This window comes from Microcebus murinus, chromosome 28, assembly GCF_040939455.1.
Source record: "Microcebus murinus isolate Inina chromosome 28, M.murinus_Inina_mat1.0, whole genome shotgun sequence".
In the NCBI taxonomy this organism is placed as follows: Eukaryota; Metazoa; Chordata; class Mammalia; order Primates; family Cheirogaleidae; genus Microcebus; species Microcebus murinus.
Genome location: NC_134131.1, coordinates 883,093 through 901,830, shown reverse-complemented (window position 1 = coordinate 901,830; position 18,738 = coordinate 883,093). Strand labels below are relative to the sequence as shown.

Genomic DNA, 18,738 nt, shown 5'->3' with positions numbered 1-18,738 from the left:
AGGAGTTTGAGGTTGTTGTGAGCTACACTGACCCCAGGGCACTCTAGCCAAGGCAACAGAGTGAGACTCTGTCTTAAAAAAAAAAAAAAAAAAAAAAAAAAATGTGTGGCTTTCAGGAGCTGGCTGGTACATACATGGTTGTCTTTTTTTTTTTTTTTTTGAGACAGAGTCTTGCTTTGTTGCCTAGGCTAGAGTGAGTGCCGTGGCGTTAGCCTAGCTCACAGCAACCTCAAACTCCTGGGCTCAAGCAATCCTTCTGCCTCAGCCTCCCAAGTAGCTGGGACTGCAGGCATGCGCCACCATGCCTGGCTCATTTTTCTATATATATTAGTTGGCCAATTAATTTCTTTCTATTTATAGTAGAGACGGGGTCTTGCTCTTGCTCAGGCTGGTTTCGAACTCCTGACCTCGAGCAATCCGCCCGCCTCGGCCTCCCAGAGAGCTAGGATTACAGGCGTGAGCCACCGCGCCCGGCCCATGGTTGTCTTCTTTATATTTTTCTCTAAATTTGAAATATTTAATTTTAAAATATATGTATATAGATTTTACAATGTCGACGGGACAAAAATCACAAAGAGATCTCACTGGATATCTATATAAAATAAAATGAAAGATTAATATGGAAAGGATAAATAAAAATAAAAAAGCAAACTAGGCCGGGCGCAGTGGCTCACACTTGTAATCCTAGCACTCTGGGAGGCCGAGGCGGGCGAATTGCTCAAGGTCAGGAGTTCAAAACCAGCCTGAGCGAGACCCTGTCTCTACTATAAAAAAAATAGAAAGAAATTAATTGGCCAACTAATATATATATATATATATAAAATTAGCCGGGCATGGTGGCGCGTGCCTGTAGTCCCAGCTACTCGGGAGACTGAGGCAGTAGGATCGCTTGAGCCCAGCAGTATGAGGTTGCTGTCAGCTGGGCTAACGCCACGGCACTCACTCTAGCCTGGGCAACAAAGCAAGACTCTGTCTCAAAAAAAAAAAAAAAGTGTTGAATAACTAAATATCACTTAGGCATATGTTTTCAGGAATCCACCCTATTCAAATAGTACGATAATTAAAATAGTAATTCCAGAGATCAAAAGGGTATCTGATAAAACTCAACATACTTCCTCATATAAACTATTAATATACCAAGAATGGAAGAACAGGCTGGGCGCGGTGGCTCAAGCCTGTAATCCTAGCACTCTGGGAGGCCGAGGCGACTGGATTGCTCAAGGTCAGGAGTTCGAAACCAGCCTGAGCAAGAGCAAGACCCCCATCTCTACTATAAATAGAAAGAAATTAATTGGCCAACTAATATATATATTAAAAAAAAAAATTAGCCAAGCATGGTGGTGCATGCCTGTAGTCCCAGCTACTCGGGAGGCTGAGGCAGGAGGATTGCTTAAGCCCAGGAGTTTGAGGTTGCTGAGAGCTAGGCTGACGCCACGGCACTCACTCTAGCCTGGGCAACAAGCGAAAAAAAAAAAAAAAAAAAAAGAATGGAAGAACAGTCCACAGAAATTTTTTGAGAACCTATGATGCACCAGGTTAACTGTTATATGCCGGGAATACAGCAGTTAAAACTGGAAAAACTAATCTCTTGTCTCATTGAGCTTACACCTTAGTAGATCTATACGAATGCAACAACCAACATCACACTTGATAATACAACATTAGAGGCATCTCAGTGAGGACAAGATGTCTGCTATTACCATTACCAATTAACACTGTTCTAAAATCAACAGTTTTCCTAAAACCTACACTTTTCTTTTTAAAGACTCATAATTATGAAAAAAAAAATCTATTGAGGGAAAAGATTCCTGCTATGGAAAAATATATGCTTTTGATTCTTTATCAGACCAGAGAAAAAGAAATAAGCTCAGAATCAATCAATACCTCTATGTTCCAGTTATGCTGTTCCAAAGTATGGCGACATTGATCCATGGATTCTATGCCAGTCAGGTCCTGAAAAGAAGATAAAAATAAAGTTACTTAGAGGAAAACCAATAATACACAGGTGAGTATTTTTTACCCCTAATAGAATATTTATAAATACTGCTAGGAAAAGACACTAAAAAGTATTGAAGGTGTATGTTCAAGTATGGCAAAACTGAACTGATTCAGAATTTATCCTGTCAGCTAACTATTCTAGACTCCTGTTGAATGAAAAAATGATAATTCCTTTTAAAACTTCAAGGCTTTCAATTGAGAGGACAACTGATTAAAATCAATATTCTCCTCTCAAATTCAAGTTTATGCTTATTTATTTATTTATTTAGAGACAGAGTCTCGCTTTGTTGCCCAGTCTAGAGTAAGTGCCGTGGCGTCAGCCTAGCTCACAGACTCATGGACTCAAGCAATCCTACTTACTGCCTCAGCCTCCCGAGTAGCTGGGACTATAGGCATGCACCACCATGCCTGGCTAATATTTTTCTATATATATTAGTGGGCCAATTAATTTCTTTCTATTTATAGTAGAGACGGGGTCTCGCTCTTGCTCAGGCTGGTTTCAAACTCCTGACCTTGAGCGATCGGCCCGCCTCAGCCTCCCAGAGTGCTAGGATTACAGGCGTGAGCCACCAGGTCTGGCCCCGTATCCAAAATTCTTAAGACCAGAAGTATTTCACATTTTAGAATTTTTTTTTTTTTGGAATACTTTCATTGCATTGGTTGAACATTGAAAATCCAAAATGTTCCAACGAGCATTTCCTTTGGGCTTCATGTCAGTGCTCAGAAAGTTTTAGATTTTGGAGCATTTTGGATTTCAGATTTTGAATGCTCAACCTTTATTATAAATAGAATAGTTGTTTAACATTAAAGAATATTTTGCTAAACCCAGAGGATGAGGAGGTCTTTAGTTTTTTAAACTTGAAATTGAGGCCGGGCGAGGTGGCTCACGCCTGTAATCCTAGCACTCTGGGAGGCCGAAGTGGGAGGATTGCTCGAGATCAGGAGTTCAAAACCAGCCTGAGCAAGAGCGAGACCCCATCTGTACTATAAAAATGTTAAGAAATTAATTGGCCAACTAATATATATGTAGAAAAAAATTAGCCAGGCATGGTGGCGCATGCCTGTAGTCCCAGCTACTCAGGAAGCTGAGGCAGTAGGATCACTTCAGCCCAGGAGTTTGAGGTTGCTGTGAGCGAGGCTGACCCCACAGCACTCACTCTAGCTGGGCAACAAAGCGAAACTCTGTCTCAAAAAAAAAAAAAAAAGAAAAGAAAAGAAAAATTAGCGGTGGTGGCGTGTACTTGTAGTCCCAGCTACTCAGGAGGCTGAGGCAGGAGGATTGCTGGAGGCCAGGAGTTTGAGGTTGCAGTGAGCTATAACAACACTAAACTCTAGCCCCAGCAGCAGAGCAAGATCCAGTCTCAAAAAAAAAAAAAACTGTAATTCTGATATTTCCCTACATTAAGCATTTTCCCCAACCCCTTCTTGAACTGCTAACTGTTCTAAGGTTTCACCTTGTCTCTGACCAAAGCTCCTTCTCTGGCTCCTCTTGCATAACTCTAAATGTATAACAGGAAATTCCCTGAGGATGTATCTTTGATTTTAGTCCCTCTCCACCTACCTCCCTGGCTATTTCATTGAATCCCCAGTCTTCAACCACCCTTTTAATGTAGACGACTCCTGATTTAATCTCTTCTTAAGTTCAGCAGCACATTTTCAACAGACTATTCAACATTTCCCTCCAGATATGGAACCAGTACCTGAAATTCATCGTTTAAAACCACAGTTATCTGTTAAGGACACAACACTCCAAAATATCTAGGCAAAGATGACATCAGGAACCTCAATTTCATCTTATTCTATCCTTGGAACTCCACAATTCATCAGTAATCAAGTTGTGATAGTTCATTTTCTATCTTAGCTTACATCTGTAACTGAATTTCCCAGTCCCTCAACCAGAATCTTTAATCCTTTCATAACACTTTTTTTTTTGAGACAGAGTCTCACTCTGTTGCCTGAGCTAGAGTACCGTGACGTCAGCCTAACTCACAGCAACCTCAAACTGCTCAAGCAATCCTCCTGCCTCAGCCTCCCGAGTAGCTGGGACTATAAGCATGCGCCACCATGCCCGGCTACTTTCTTTTTCTATATATTTTTAGTCGGCCAATTAATTTCTTTCTATTTTTAGTAGAGATGGGGTCTCACTCTTGCTCAGGTTGGTTTCGAACCCTTGACTTTGAGCGATCCGCCCGCCTCAGCCTCCCAGAGTGCTAGGATTACAGGTGTGAGCCACCGAGCCTGGCCCTTTCATAACACTTTAAAGTAAACTCAATAATTTAATTTCTTCCTGTCCTTTTGGCTCTTCTTCCTGTTTGTGTGAGTTATTCCTCTGCTCAAAACCTTTCAGTTGACCAGATAACAAATCCTTGGCCTGGCATTTAAGTGTTTCTGTAATATAGCCCCAACCTGGCTTTCTGGGTTATTTTATATTTCTTTTCAGGGGTCCAATACTCAGCAAATCTAATAGTTCATATGTACCATATCATGCCCAGAATCTCCACAGAGCTAAACCCTTGCCTTCCTTCAGGGTCCCATATAAAAGCTAAATTCATCCATCCATCCATTCATCCAACACATGTCTACTGCATTCCTATTTTGTATATTACTTACTATGTCCAAGAATATAAAGATGAATAAGATACAGTCTCTATTTTCAAGAAACTCCTCTCAACAGCCAGCAAGCACCAGAACAAAGAAACCAACTTCAACCTGACAAGAATGTGGTAGCATGGACTGATATTCAGAAGACTTAAGTTCTTGCTTTGATTCTGAACCCTGTGGCCATAAAAAGGCACATTTTTAACTCTGAATTTAGCTTCCTTTGTGTGTAGTGTAAGTTTATTTGGACTGGATATCATTTCCAGAGCTTAAAAAATAAAATACAATCCAAAAACTGAAGTTTGGATTCTTTAGATATATAATTGTTTATTTTTGAAAATTACAAGCAGCACAAAAAAAGAAAAAAATTACAAGCAGTACATAAACTTGCTGATAAAACATTTTTAATGTTTAAAATACTATAAAAATGTGAATACTGAAATTAAAAAGCTGTTAGGAACCACCAACTTTGATAGCTCTGACAGTCTGGATTTTAGTTCCTGACCATTCCAGGCCTCCCTCAACTTCAAATTTCCTACATTACAGTTCTGTAGAGGACTGGGATGTTCAGGATTCCTCCTCCTCACTGTAGATTCTCTTTAAGGATTGGACTCTTACACCTTACTTCTTCACAGGGTGCAAATGACTACTCTCTTCTCTAAATATCAAAATTGATTTTATCTACTGTTTCCCACCTCCTATTATGACTATTTATATTCATGCTACTGCCTTCTCAGAGAGTATAGGCTCCTTGAGAGCAGTGTCTGTGATTCACTGTAACATCTCCTAGTACCTAGTACACAGAAAGGACTTAAACAGTTGTAGAAAAAAGTCCAAGTTAAAAAGATCTTTTTGGCCAGGCGTAGGGGCTCACACCAGTAATCCTAGCACTCTGGGAGGCCAAGGCAGGAGGATCACTTAAGCTCAGGAGTTTGAGACCAACCTGAGCATAAATAGAAGAAAAAAAATATATAGCAGAGTAAGCTGGAAGCCCAACTGGACAAGCTTGCTTTCCAATCAGTACTGACTGGCCAGGCGCGGTGGCTCACGCCTGTAATCCTAGCACTCTGGGAGGCCGAGGCGGGCGGATTGCTCAAGGTCAGGAGTTCAAAACCAGCCTGAGCAAGAGTGAGACCCCCGTCTCTACTATAAATAGAAAGAAATTAATTGGCCAACTAATCATATATGTAGAAAAAATTAGCCGGGCATGGTGGCGCATGCCTGTAGTCCCAGCTACTCGGGAGGCTGAGGCAGGATTGCTTGAGCCCATGGGTTTGAGGTTGCTGTGAGCTAGGCTGACCCCACGGCACTCACTCTAGCCTCGGCAACAAAGCGAGACTCTGCCCCCCCCCAAAAATATATAAAATTAGCCAGGCATGGTGGTGCATGCCTGTAGTCCCAGCTACTTGGGAGGCTGAGGCAGGAGGATCGCCTGAGCCCAAGAATTTGAGGTTGCTGTGAGCTAGGCTGACGCCATGGCACTCTAGCCCAGCAACAGAGTGAGACTCTGTCTCAAAAAAAAAAAAAAAAAAAAAATCTACTGACATTAAAGGGGGCTTGAGATGGCACTGGACAAAATGACTACAGTGAATATAAATGTTAACTTTGGCACCTCCTTTTCCTTCTAATCTCTCAGGGCCAAGTGACTAATGTTACCAACTGCCACCATATATTCCCCGGTTCGGATGTCTATTGAGTCTGTCTTACTGAGACACATCCCTTGCTCCATGATCTTCCTCCTTCCCTCCCAAGAATTTATCTCCCAAGGATTTAGTAGAGTACTGCATTTAGTTATTACAGCAAGTCACATTAAAATGTAATTCACTGATTGCATTAGTGGGAGACGGGCAGTGTTTACCTTTTGGGGCAAAAAATATTCTCAAGGAATATCTAGTAAAACGCATCGGGGTGACAGGTGAAGTGTGTGAACCATCCCATGCCCTCTCCTATTCCAGCCTTGGCCTAACTTCCTCCTTCGCCAAGTCAGAAGACAAGAGGATGTCAATAACTTGGCAACCAGCTTTTGAAATATTGTGATCCCTTATCTATCTCTTGCTAAAGTATGACTTAAGGAAGGTATCACAAACAATAAATGGTGTGTAATATTTTAACCAGATGTCTCACGCAATTATTTGGATAGGGATTGCATAAGTAGGGTGTATTCACCTTGATTTCCTAAGAACTGTTTCTCTTTCCATATCTCATCTGTTTACACTAACAAACACTGCAGGGAGTTGGTGGTATGAAATCTTAGTTGAGATCTAAGAACTCTCTAAATTCTAATTGGCTTGTTGGCTCTAAGTTTGTTGAGAATACATATTTTAAGTTTTGTTTTCAGTTATTTCCAGAGAGAAACTTGGCAAAAACTAAGGATCTTTGTTCTCTCCTTCCGACTGCACAGATAGCTTTGCTTTTGACAGGCAGGATGCCTTCTCTGGTAGTGGCAGATGAAATGAAATTTGAAATTCATCCAGGAAGTTAAGCAATCACTGCTGGGCTCTGATCTATAACTAAAACTCCTACACTCATATCTTTATTATTCACATTACTGATTTCCCAAATTAAATACAAGCAGCTCCTACTTGCTTAACACCTATTACTATAATAAGTACTGAAATGCTCATTTTTACCACAGAGAAGCAAGGATTCAAAAGGTTATGTACCTTGTCTAAGAATATCTGGATGATGATGAACAGTGGAGCTGAAACCAAAACCCAGACAGAATAACTACCTCCAAAGTCCAGATTCTCTCTTATTCCATGCCTCCCACCATTACTTGATTAATTAATGTTAGAAAACAAAAAGTTTTCAATAAATTCTCAATTTAGAAAATTTCAATTTCTTTATTATACCTACAGGTAGCTGAATTTCAGCCCATATGTGCATGTACAATTGTTCTCCTTTAGGCCCAGGATCAACAAACACATTGGAACAGTTTTGCTCTACAGACAAAGGGTTTGGGGTCAAATAAGAATGGAAAATGCCGCACATCAGATTCCCCCTTTGGAAATTTGCAATACAATCTTTTAAAGTCTTTGAAAGGTCCTGCTTTTACAAAAGAAGAAAATTAAACCTCAAAACATCATATAGGGGAAAGTCTTTTTAAAAGAGAACACTACCAGGTGGCATAGGGGAGCATACGCCTCTGCCCCATGATGTAAAAAAACAAAATAAATAAACACTATTGGCAGGGCACAGAAGCTCATGCCTGTAATACTAGCATTTTGGGAGGCCAAGGCAGGAGGATCGCTTGAGTTAGATCCTGACTTGACCAAAAATGGAAAAAATTAACCAGATGTGGTGGCACGTGCCTATAGTTCCAACTACTTGGGAGGCTGAGACAGGAGGATGCACTTGAGTTTGAGGTTGCAGTGGGCTATGACGATGCCACTGCACACTAGCCCTCTAGCCTGGGCAACAGAGCAAGATGCTGTCTGAAAATAAAGCAAAAAAAAAAAAAATTAAAAAAAAAAAAAACAACACATTATTGTCAGACGTGGTGGTTCATTCCTGTAAACCCAGTATTTTGGGAGGCCAGGGCAAGAGGACTGCTTGAGGCCAGGAGTTTGACACCAGCCTGGGCAACACAGTGACACTCCATCTCTACAAAAATATAAAAGTAAATTAGTTGGGTGTGGTGGAGCACACCTGTAGCCCTAGCTATTTGAGATGCTAGGCAGGAGGACTCTAGCCAAGGCAATAGAGTGAGATCCTGTCTCCAAAAAAAAAAAAAGCAAAAAATAAGTTAAAAATCTATCACTTTTCCATCTCAAAACCTGACACTATATAATACAATGCTACAGGATTTAGATTTAACCACTTATTAAACATACCTGAGCCAAACACTGTAGTAGGTGCTTTCTCATTCTTATAACTGTATAAACTTAAAAATATTAGTCATTGTGCAGATACAGAAACTGAGGCCTAGAAGGATTAAGTAACTGTCAGAGATCTCAAATTGCCAAGTTCCTAATATGTAGCTTTCCCCTTGTATAATGCTATAAAGATGAAAATATGGTTGACGGGATTTTCCACTTTCCCTTTAGTCCTAAAAATGGGATATACTTAATGCTGTTGGAATTGCTTGGGTGAAGGCAGCAGATAAAATTAACAGTACAGGCCGGGCATGGTGGCTCACACCTGTAATCCTTGCACTCTGGGAGGCTGAGACAGGAGGATGGCTCGAGGTCAGGAGTTCAAGACCAGCCTGAGCAAGAGTGAGCCCCCTCTCCACTAAAAATAGAAAGAAACTAACTGACCAACTAAAAATATATAGAAAAAATTAGCCAGGCATGGTGGCACATGCCTGTAGTCCCAGCTAACTCAGGAGGCTGAGGCAGAAGGATCGCTTGAGCCCAGGAGTCTGAGGTTGCTGTTAGCTAAGCTGATGCCACAGCACTCTAGCCCAGACAACAGAGTGAGACACTGTCTCAAAAAAAAAAAAAAAAAAAAAAATGAACAGTATAATAACAAAGTTTCTGGGATTAAGTGAGACTTCTGGTGAATTATTCAATACATTCAACACATATTAACTGAGCATCTATCATGTAGCAAGCACAAAACAAAGAAATCACAGTCTGGATCCCCCCCTAACTTTGCTGAGTAAAAAGACATGTAAATAATTATACTATTAGGACGATTACCATACATCAGCAGTAAACAAATCCTTGTCTTTCAAGGAACTTATCAGGGAAGATATCGAGGTTCTGAATGAAAACTGGGGTGAGAGGAGATGAGAGGAGATGCTTCAGGGCAATGCAAGAGCATGTATGAACACATGGGAGAGAATGCTATGTTAGGAGAAAGAAAAAGTTATCACGGGAATGGAAACAGAAAGGGTAGAAGTATGGGGCTGGACAGTGAAGTATGCATCAGATCATCAAGTGCAAAGAAAAATTTCATGCTGTTTTATCAATGCCACTCCAATCATTTTTGTTAAAAAAAATTACTCTGGGCCGGGCGCAGTGGCTCAAGCCTGTCATCCTAGCACTCTGGGAGGCCAAGGTGGAAGGATCGCTCAAGGTCAGGAGTTCGAAACCAGTCTGAGCAAGAGTGAGACCCCGTCTCTACTAAAAATTGAAAGAAATTAACTGGCCAACTAAAAAAATATAGAAAAAATTAGCCACGCATGGTGGCGCATGCCTGTGGTCCCTGCTACACAGGAGACTGAGGCAGGAGGATCGCTTGAGTCCAGGAGTCTGAGGTTGCTGTGAGCTAGGCTGACACCACGGCACTCACCCTAGCCTGGGCAACAAAGTGAGACTCTTGTCTCAAAATAAAAAGAAAAAAAAATATTACTCTGGAAAAAGTAGGAAGGCTAAAGTGAAGAAGAGACAGACTGCTGTGGGGCACCAGTATTAAAGTTATTGAAATAGTCCAGAGGAGAAGTAAGTACAAACTAGAGTAGTGGCATAGTGGCAATGCAGATAGAGAAGACAGTTAATTAAGGGTAGTATAATACATTGCTTAGATTGTTTGACTTTTATTTTTTTAACTCCAATAAGAACTTGTCAAAACAAACAAACAAAAATTCCCTACATATCGAGCATGAAAAGTTTTTTTTTTTCCTAATTTATTCTAGGACTGTAAGAAAATTTTCAAAATTTCTTTGGTGGGAATGTCCAAAGCCTTTTAAGTGTTCATGGTGATTTCTGCCATTTATCATTTCTGGCACTCTAAGAGTAGTATTAAACAAGCACACACAACTGAAAGCAGTTAAGATCAAATCCTCAATTTTATCACTTTATTACTTCACTTTTGCTACTTACTTTAAGCAAAAATATAATGTTGGAGAAATGGCAACATGAATTCTTGAACATATAAAATAATCCTTAAATGGCCCAAAAGAAACTGACAAAATTTAGTAAATCTTTATCAATACCTAGGTTCAAAGACCAACTTATAAAAGAATATCTGTGATTCGAGGAACAAATCATAAATAAATAAATAAATCTATCTATCTATCGTACAGGCAATCCTTTACTCAGACTAATCTTAATTTATACTATTCTGCCAAGTACAAAATATTCCTTAAAATACTTAGAGGAATACATAAACACTGATGCCTGGCCCATTCTGAAAAAATAATTTTTTTGTTCGAGACAGAGTCTCTCTCACTCTGTTGCCTGGGCTAGAGTGTCGTGGCATCAGCCTAGCTCACAGCAACCTCAAATTCCTGGGCTCAAGCGATCCTCCTGCCTCAGCCTCCTGAGTAGGTGGGACTATATGCATGTGCCACCACACCCAGCTAATTTTTCTATTTTTTGTAGAGATGGGTTCTTGCTCAGTCCAGTCTTGAACTCCTGGCCTCAAGCAATCCTCCCACATCAGTCTCCCAAAGTGCTAGGATTACAGGTGTGAGCCACCACACCACATTATAGTTTTCATTATTTTAACTCTTCTGTCTCTTCCCACTAGAATGTGAGCTCCACTGGGAAAAAATTATGTTTAATGTACTGCTGTTTCCAGTGCCTAGAACTGTGACTAGCACATAGTAGGTGCTAAATAAGAGTTGACTGAGAATGGAATAAATCTACATGTACAGAGATAGTCACTACAGCATTATTTGTATGATACCAAAAAATGAAAACAATCTGATTATCCATCAATGTTTTATAAAGTTACAAAGTAATAATAATGTTTAACATTTCAGCCCCTAATATTTGCCAATGCTTTAAATATGTTAACCATTAATCATTGAAACAAGCCTATGAGGTAGTTAATTATAGTCTATGGATGATATTAGTCTATAGATGAAGAAACTAAGGCACAGAGAGTTCAGGTAAATTGCCCAAGGTCACAAAGTTAGTAACTGGAGAAGCTAGCACTCAGAAGCAGGCAGTCTTACACCAGTCAGTCATCAAGACCACTTATTTGCTATGCTAAGTATAATATGATCATGTTTCTATAAGACAAAGTCAGAAGTTCTCATACCCAATGAGAATAAGACCCATACCTAATTATTGAAAAGTCATGTAAATCGAGGAATAAGAATATTCTTACATTACTTAAATAATTCATTTTAACATAAAGTATACACATTAATGCAGCAATCTTTCGATAAAAGCCTACCCATTTTTTAGAGAGTGGGTTCAATGGCATTCCTCGGATCTTTCTAGCATAAACCACACCAATTCGATTTCTTTAAGTGGAGTGCATTTGCCTTAAACACTTACCAAGCACTAAGTGCACAATCCTACATTTCAATGATTTTTCCCAATCATTTACACTTATCTTGCCCACATGTAACTGAATGGCATTTTGTTTTGTTTTAGCAATTTGTCTCATAGAGCCTTTCTAAAGCATTTAGTTTTCATATAAATGAAAACTCTTTGCAATGGTATTTTATTGGCTTACATAATATTTAATTAAATTTATGTGACAGGCCAGGCGCAGTGGCTCATGCCTGTAATCCTGGCACTCTGGGAGGCTGAGGCGGGCAGATTGCTCGAGGACAGGAGTTCGAAACCAGCCTGAGCAAGAGTGAGACCCTGTCTCTACTATAAATAGAAAGAAATTGGCCAACTAATATATATAGAAAAAATTAGCCGGGAATGGTGGCACATGCCTGTAGTCCCAGCTACTCGGGAGGCTGAGGCAGCAGGATTGCTTGAGCCCAGGAGTTTGAGGTTGCTGTGCTAGGCTGACGCTACAGCACTCACTCTAGCCTGGGCAACAAAGCAAGACACTGTCTCAAAATAAATAAATAAATAAATAAATTTATGTGACAAACATGACCAGCACACACTGGTTTTTTGGTTTTTTCCTGAGACAGGGTATCACTCTATGGCCTGCTAGAATGCAGTGGTATCATCATATAGCTCACTCCTTCTTTAGCCTTCTGAGTAGCTGGGACTACAGGCACGCACCAAGATTCCTGAATAATTTTTAAATGCTTTTTTAGAAAAGGTGTCTCACTATGCTCCCCAGGCTGGTCTGGAACACCTGGCCTCAAGTGATCCTCCAGCCTCAGCCTCCCAAAGTGCTAGGATTACAGGTTGAGCCACTGAACCTGGCCATAAAATGACTCTTGTCAAGGGTATAACTCTGCACTCCAGCCTAGGGTGACAGAGTGAGATCCTGTCTCAAAAAAAAAAAAAAACAAGTGGTGAGAGCAGAAACACTTGAGCATATTAGAGAGAGAAGACCTTAGGAAATAGAATATATCTGTTCCAACTAATCAGTCAAGTGAAGGTTAGGATAAAAGAGCTTCAACATTAGTTTGTATATCTTTGTATAGAGAAGAAAGGCCAAGCGTGGTGGCTCACATCTATTATCCTAGCATGAAAGTATACAAAGACAAATAACAAACCTGGAATTAGGATGAAGTAATAAGATTCAATTACTTTTTTAATACAATTTTGTTACTAATATGCACCAATCATGCATAATTAGGTAAATTTTTTAATATAGGCCGGGCGTAGTGGCTCATGCCTGTAATCCTAGCACTCTGGGAAGCCAAGGCGGGCGGAATCCTGAGGTCAGGAGTTCGAAACCAGCCTGAGCAAGAGCAAGACCCCATCTCTACTATAAATAGAAAGAAATTAATTGGCCAACTAATATACATAGAAAAAATTAGCCGGGCATGATGGCACATGCCTATAGTCCCAGCTACTCGAGAGGCTGAGGCAGTAGAATTGCTTGAGCCCAGGAGTTTGAGGTTGCTATGAGCTAGGCTGATGCCACAGCACTCACTCTAGCCTGAGCAACAAAGAGAGACTGTGTCTAAAAAAAAAAAATGGAGGCACCCTGTATTTTTTTCCCTTTAGGTAATAATAGGATGAAGCCAAAGGAAGATTTTCAAAATGAGTTATATTCTATAGCCCAGAGTTCAGGCTTTCTATAATTTAAGAGAATGAGGATCATACACTAATATCCACTTAAAAGTAAAGAAATTTCCTACTCCTGTACAAGCAGTAAAGGGATCACTTCTTCCTCTACTTGCCATGCATGCATAGCTCCTTTCTCTCTGTCCATGTCATCCTTCTCCAGGTGTTCAAGCATCAACCTAGAGGCAGTAAACCAAGGCACCAGGGGAGTTTGCTATATTTGGAAATTTGGAGAAACGGACTCCAACAAAAGTCACCTTCCATCTGCATTAACTCTTCTTAAACCCTATGTCTCTATTCTTTCCCATTTGAAACAACTTAAGTCTACAACAGTTATTCATACTCAACTGGTTCCAAAATAAACAGGAGAAATAGAGAGCCACAAAAAAGTTTTAGAAGACATCAAATGGACTGAGAAACATGATAAATATGCCTTGGGGAAATGCAATCAAATCACATGTCACAAAAAAAGTGAAACAGAGGAAATCTAAGATTTCCAAAATATTTTACTTTCACTGATTTCAATATAGCAAATTAGGAAACACCTTGAGAACCAGCACCTAGCAGTGTCACCTTGTTCTGTCCTGACACCTGTGGAGATTCCAAGCACATGCTCCATACTGTTAGTGAAGCAAACCTGAAACCTAGTGTTGTCACTCCTTAGTTGAAAAATCCTTTGATGGCTTCCCACACCTGAAGAATAAAGCTTAAATCACTCTGCATAGTTTTGAAAGGTCTCAAAAGTCTGGCTCTAATTTGCCTTTCTCTTATTTTCTAAATCCATCACTACAGACACACTCCACACTTCCATCTCCATACTGTGTAAGTTATCTCCTCAGCTTTGACCGTCATCCTGTTCAACACCTGTTGAAATTCTATTTCTCCTTCAAAGTACCAAGATAGTGGTAAGAGCCCAGTCTTTAAGTCCAGATCCAGACCACTAGAATTCCACTAGAATTGAGCAAATACATCAATAGATCTGCTTCCTTACCTGGGAGCAGGCAAACCACCTATGGTACTTCACATGGCTACTGTAAGGATTAAGCATAATAGTTGTAAATTATTTAATACCATGCCTAAGACATAGTAGACACTTAACTGTAACTACTAAGCCATCCTTATCCCCTACATCAACACTCCTACCCTTCCCTAAGCTCCCCACAGCACTTTTTTTTTTTTAAATCATATTACACTAAAAGCACTAGTATCTTGCAGAATACTCAATATTCATCTATGTACCTGGCTTCTCCATCAGATTAGACAAGATGGTTACGGATGAGGATTTCTAAATCTCTACTTCCTACAAGCGCAAGTTATATGACCTCTCAGAACCCGTTTCTTCATTAATAAAATGAACAAAAGTTAATCCTTTACAGTGTTATATAAAGAAGTTTGAAAGAGTTCATCTATATCAACTGCCTGGCATAAATGCTTAACACCTAGTAAGCTTTAAACAATGTTTTATTTTTTTCTGAGACAGAGTCTCACTGCGTTGCCTGGGCTAGAGTGCCATGGTGTCAGCCTAGCTCACAGCAACCTCAAACTCCTGGGCTCAAGCGATCCTTCTGTCTCAGCCTCCCGAGTAGCTGGGACTACAGGCATGCACCACCATGCCGGCTAATTTTCTCTATATAAATTTTTAGTTGGCCAATTAATTTCTTTCTATTTTTAGTAGAGATGGGGTCTTGATCCACCTGCTTTGACCTCCTAGAGTGCTAGGATTACAGGCATGAGCCACCACGCCTATCCTTAGACAATGCTTAATGGCAAATCTAGATGATGAATCTGATCCAGCAATTCCTTCTAGAACACAAAAATGTAAAATGCATTTCCCTCAATAAATCCAATTTCATAAAGCAATGTTAATACAACTTGAACCTGCTGCCCACCTCTCTTCAAATATAGACATCCACGGAAGACAAAAACGGAGATTCCTATGCACTGTTACCTGAGAAATGCTATCACATATTCATACTCAGGTACTTCCAGTACAGGACTAAGGACATCATGATTTATAACTCAAATCATTTTATTACACTTAAACAACATAGTGGCTTACTTCCGAAGAGTTTTAAGGATGAAATAATCTGCTGAAGTTAAATAAAACTCTGAAATTGGTCATCTGCCAGGAATTGGAAGCTGGCTGCCTGCTGTTTACTCATTCTTTAATTCTAATTTGCTATGTCATCAATTTTCTCTACTAAAAACTCCAATCAAATGTCCACTAGGTCCATGACAGCATTTTTCCATTTATATACTTTCAACTCATTGATCAATTTAAGAGAAGGGGAAAAAAGCACTTTGAAATTATAGTGAAATCTAATCAAGGAAATTACAGAAAAGAGAGAATTTGCCAAAAAAAAAAAAATCAGATTATCACAGCATTGTATTCTACCCTCAGCTGTACACTTATCTAAGTTATGCAGCACATATGTCAAAAACCTGGGAAAGGTTCTAGAAAGATGGATCTGGCTTTAAATCTGACAGGCTTATTTCTTTCTTTCTTTTTTTTTGAGAGAGAGTCTCGCTCTGTTGTCCAGGCTAGAGTGCTATGGCATCAGCCTAGCTCACAGCAACCTCAGACTCCTGGGCTCAAGCAATCCTCCTGCCTCAGCCTGCCTCAGCCTCCCCAGTAGCTGGGACTACAGGCATGCGCCACCACGCCCGACTAATTTTTTCTATATAATTTTAGTTGTCCAGCCAATTTCTTTCTATTTTTAGTAGAGACGGGGTCTTGCTCTTGCTCAGGCTGGTCTCCAACTCCTGAGCTCAAGCGATCCTCCCGCCTGGGCCTCCCAGAGTGCTAGGATTACAGGCGTGAATCACTGCGCCCAGCCTGACAGGCTTATTTCTTAAGCCTGACATCCTTCATCTGTAAAATAGGGATCATAACAGCATGAACCTCTTAGGGTTGTTGTTGAGTATAAATGAGATTATGTATGCTAAGCGTTTGGCAAAGTACTTACAATATCTTAAATGGTAGATGGGATTCTACCTACCAGTGCTTGAGCACTAAGGTTCTTCAGATATACTGCTAAATAAATGTGTATTTAGCACATTTTACACAGTTTACAAAGCCCTTCTGACATCCATAAGCTCACTGGATCTCCAGGACATCCTCAGGGAGTAGACATTTTCAAGACACTCATTTCGGAAATAAGGAAACTGTTAACAAAATGTCAAAGTGGCCCACCCTAGTGGTCTCCTCCAACAAGATTCTCCAGCCCAGTGGTTGGTGCCAAATGTTCTTAACATCCTGCATAAACATAACATTCCCGCAAGTTACCACCCTCCTCAAGTATAATCAAGCACCGGAGCCCAGGGATAAACCCAAAGTAATATACCCCGTAGGAAGCCACCGATGATACCTATATAATCGTGCATTGTCTCCTCGCACGGTGTCCTCCCACAGCTGTAGGGCTGGGACCAGGACTGCGGGTAGGTGCTCCCTCCCCCACGCCAGACACCCAACACGAGACCGGGTACCCGAGTGGCTCTCAGTAAGTGTTGGTGGAAATGGTACAGGAGGCTTCCCACGGGCTCGAACTGACGCTAAGCCCGCAGCGGGGATTAAGCATCTCCGGCAGATAAAGTCATTGGGCGGAGAGTCCGACTAGTAACCGAGCTGGGAAGGATGGCTGAGGACTGACGCCGCCAAAGGAAACCAGGGAAGCTGACCCGCGGAGGCTACCCGCACAGGGGCACAGAGTAGGCGGCTCAGGCCGCAGCGATGCCTGGACGGCTAGTTGCCAACAGCGGCTCAGGGGCCGGGGGAATCAGGGCAGTTGGCGTCTGGGGGGAGGGGGTCGCCCGCTGGTCTGGGAAAGATCCAGGCCCAATCCGAGGAGGGTTCTGCGCTTCCGTAGGGGCCCACTCCCTATACTGCGGCGGCACTTGCTGCACCGAGCATTCGCTGCTACCTGAAACTGCAGCAGCTTCTCTGTCTGCTCCTGGGTTAGATCCCGCTCCTCAGGCGCCGCCATTTTGCCGCCGCCTCTACGCTCCTGACCCGTCCGCACCGTCACCCGCCGGAACTGACGTCAGCCGCAACCACATCCGGTCTGAACGACCGCCGGCCAGCAACTGCGTCTGCGCGCGCGCAGGCCCACTCTCTCCGAAGCCTGCCGTCAGGGGGCCGATCCCGAACACTTCCGAAAAGTGCCGAGGAACTGTCGGTACGCGTCGCCCTTACCAATTAGGCGACGGACGGATCCACCGGAGAGACCTGAGACTCAGGACGAGATCGCAGAGCCGAGAGGGTCCGGAAGTGTCTCGAGAAGCTCCGGAATGTACCGAATGGCACTCGGCTGATTTCGACTGTCCCTAGACCACATTTCCGGTAACCTCCGATATTCCTCAGGGTTTCACAGGAGAAACTATGGCGGTTCCGACATATCGGCCGTTGGATGTTCCTAAGTTCCCAAAAAACTCCCGCCCATCTCTCGGGAGGTTCCGAAAGTGCCCGAATGCCGGTGAGGCACGTCCCTAAGCCGCCCTCAAACCGGAAGCTGAGGGAAGGCTCTGGCCGCATTTAGATTACCGCGTCAAGGTCACCCGCCGGGAAAGCCTGGGCGCGGCTCCCGGGGTCTTTGGAGGTTTGGGCGCTTCCAGGCTTGCGCGGAGCTCTCCGTGCACCGGGATCCGGAGGCTCCGGTTGGGGTTCTAGATGCCACCTTGCAAAGCGCTGGGCAGCCCTGGGCAGCCCGCTCGGGCTCCGTTCTCCATTGGCGAATGGAACTCCCCAGCGGCCCCGACCCGCCGCCTCTGCGCCTTCTCCAGGGAGGCTGTCCCCCTTCCCTTGTCCACATTGTTATTTCCCCCCGTCTTACCACCAGTCCTCAATCTCTACCTTCCTCTGCACTTCCCTTGCCCCTTCTAAGTCTGCCACTTCCCTTTATTTATTTATTTTTTTTTTTTTTAAGGCCATAAGTAAGAGACGAACCACTTCCCTTTAGAGCCCTTTTTCACTTCCACTGCTGTCATCTGCCTCCTCTGTCCGCTTTCCAGAAGGCCTTGGAGAGGAAGAGAGATCTGGGTCTGGAACCTGCTTTCCCACTGACTGTCTGTGACTCCCACCCACTGTCCAGCGTGGTCCCCATCTGTGGAATCCCCACCCCAGGCCACTTCATAGGGTTGATCTGGGGGAGACAGGAAGACAGGAAGGGCCTTGAAAACTGAAGTTCTGTGACCATTTGTGGTTTCTGCCTTTTAGCAGTAGCTGAGGGTTTCCATATATAAGATCAGCATTTCTGGAATTGCCCATTATTTTAAGAGCACCCATATTCTCATCACGAAAGATGATAAGCATCTTGAT

General features: G+C 42.1%; 1 protein-coding gene across 2 annotated transcripts in view; it reads right to left on the bottom strand.

The window, feature by feature from the left end:
- Window positions 1-18,274, bottom strand: part of FAF2 (Fas associated factor family member 2) — a 47,972-nt gene extending 29,698 nt beyond the window's left edge. The window contains exons 1-2 of one of the 2 annotated variants that reach the window (XM_012781524.3): window positions 17,617-18,274; window positions 1,885-1,953 (exon numbers count right to left, since the gene is read on the bottom strand). In XM_012781524.3, the coding sequence (XP_012636978.1) occupies window positions 1,885-1,932 (48 nt within the window). In that variant the 5' untranslated portion in view covers window positions 1,933-1,953; window positions 17,617-18,274. Of the gene's footprint in view, window positions 1-1,884; window positions 1,954-17,344; window positions 17,485-17,616 lie in introns of those variants that run through there. The other variant, XM_012781523.2, reaches the window with a different exon arrangement.
- Between the last annotated feature and the right edge of the window lie 464 nt (window positions 18,275-18,738).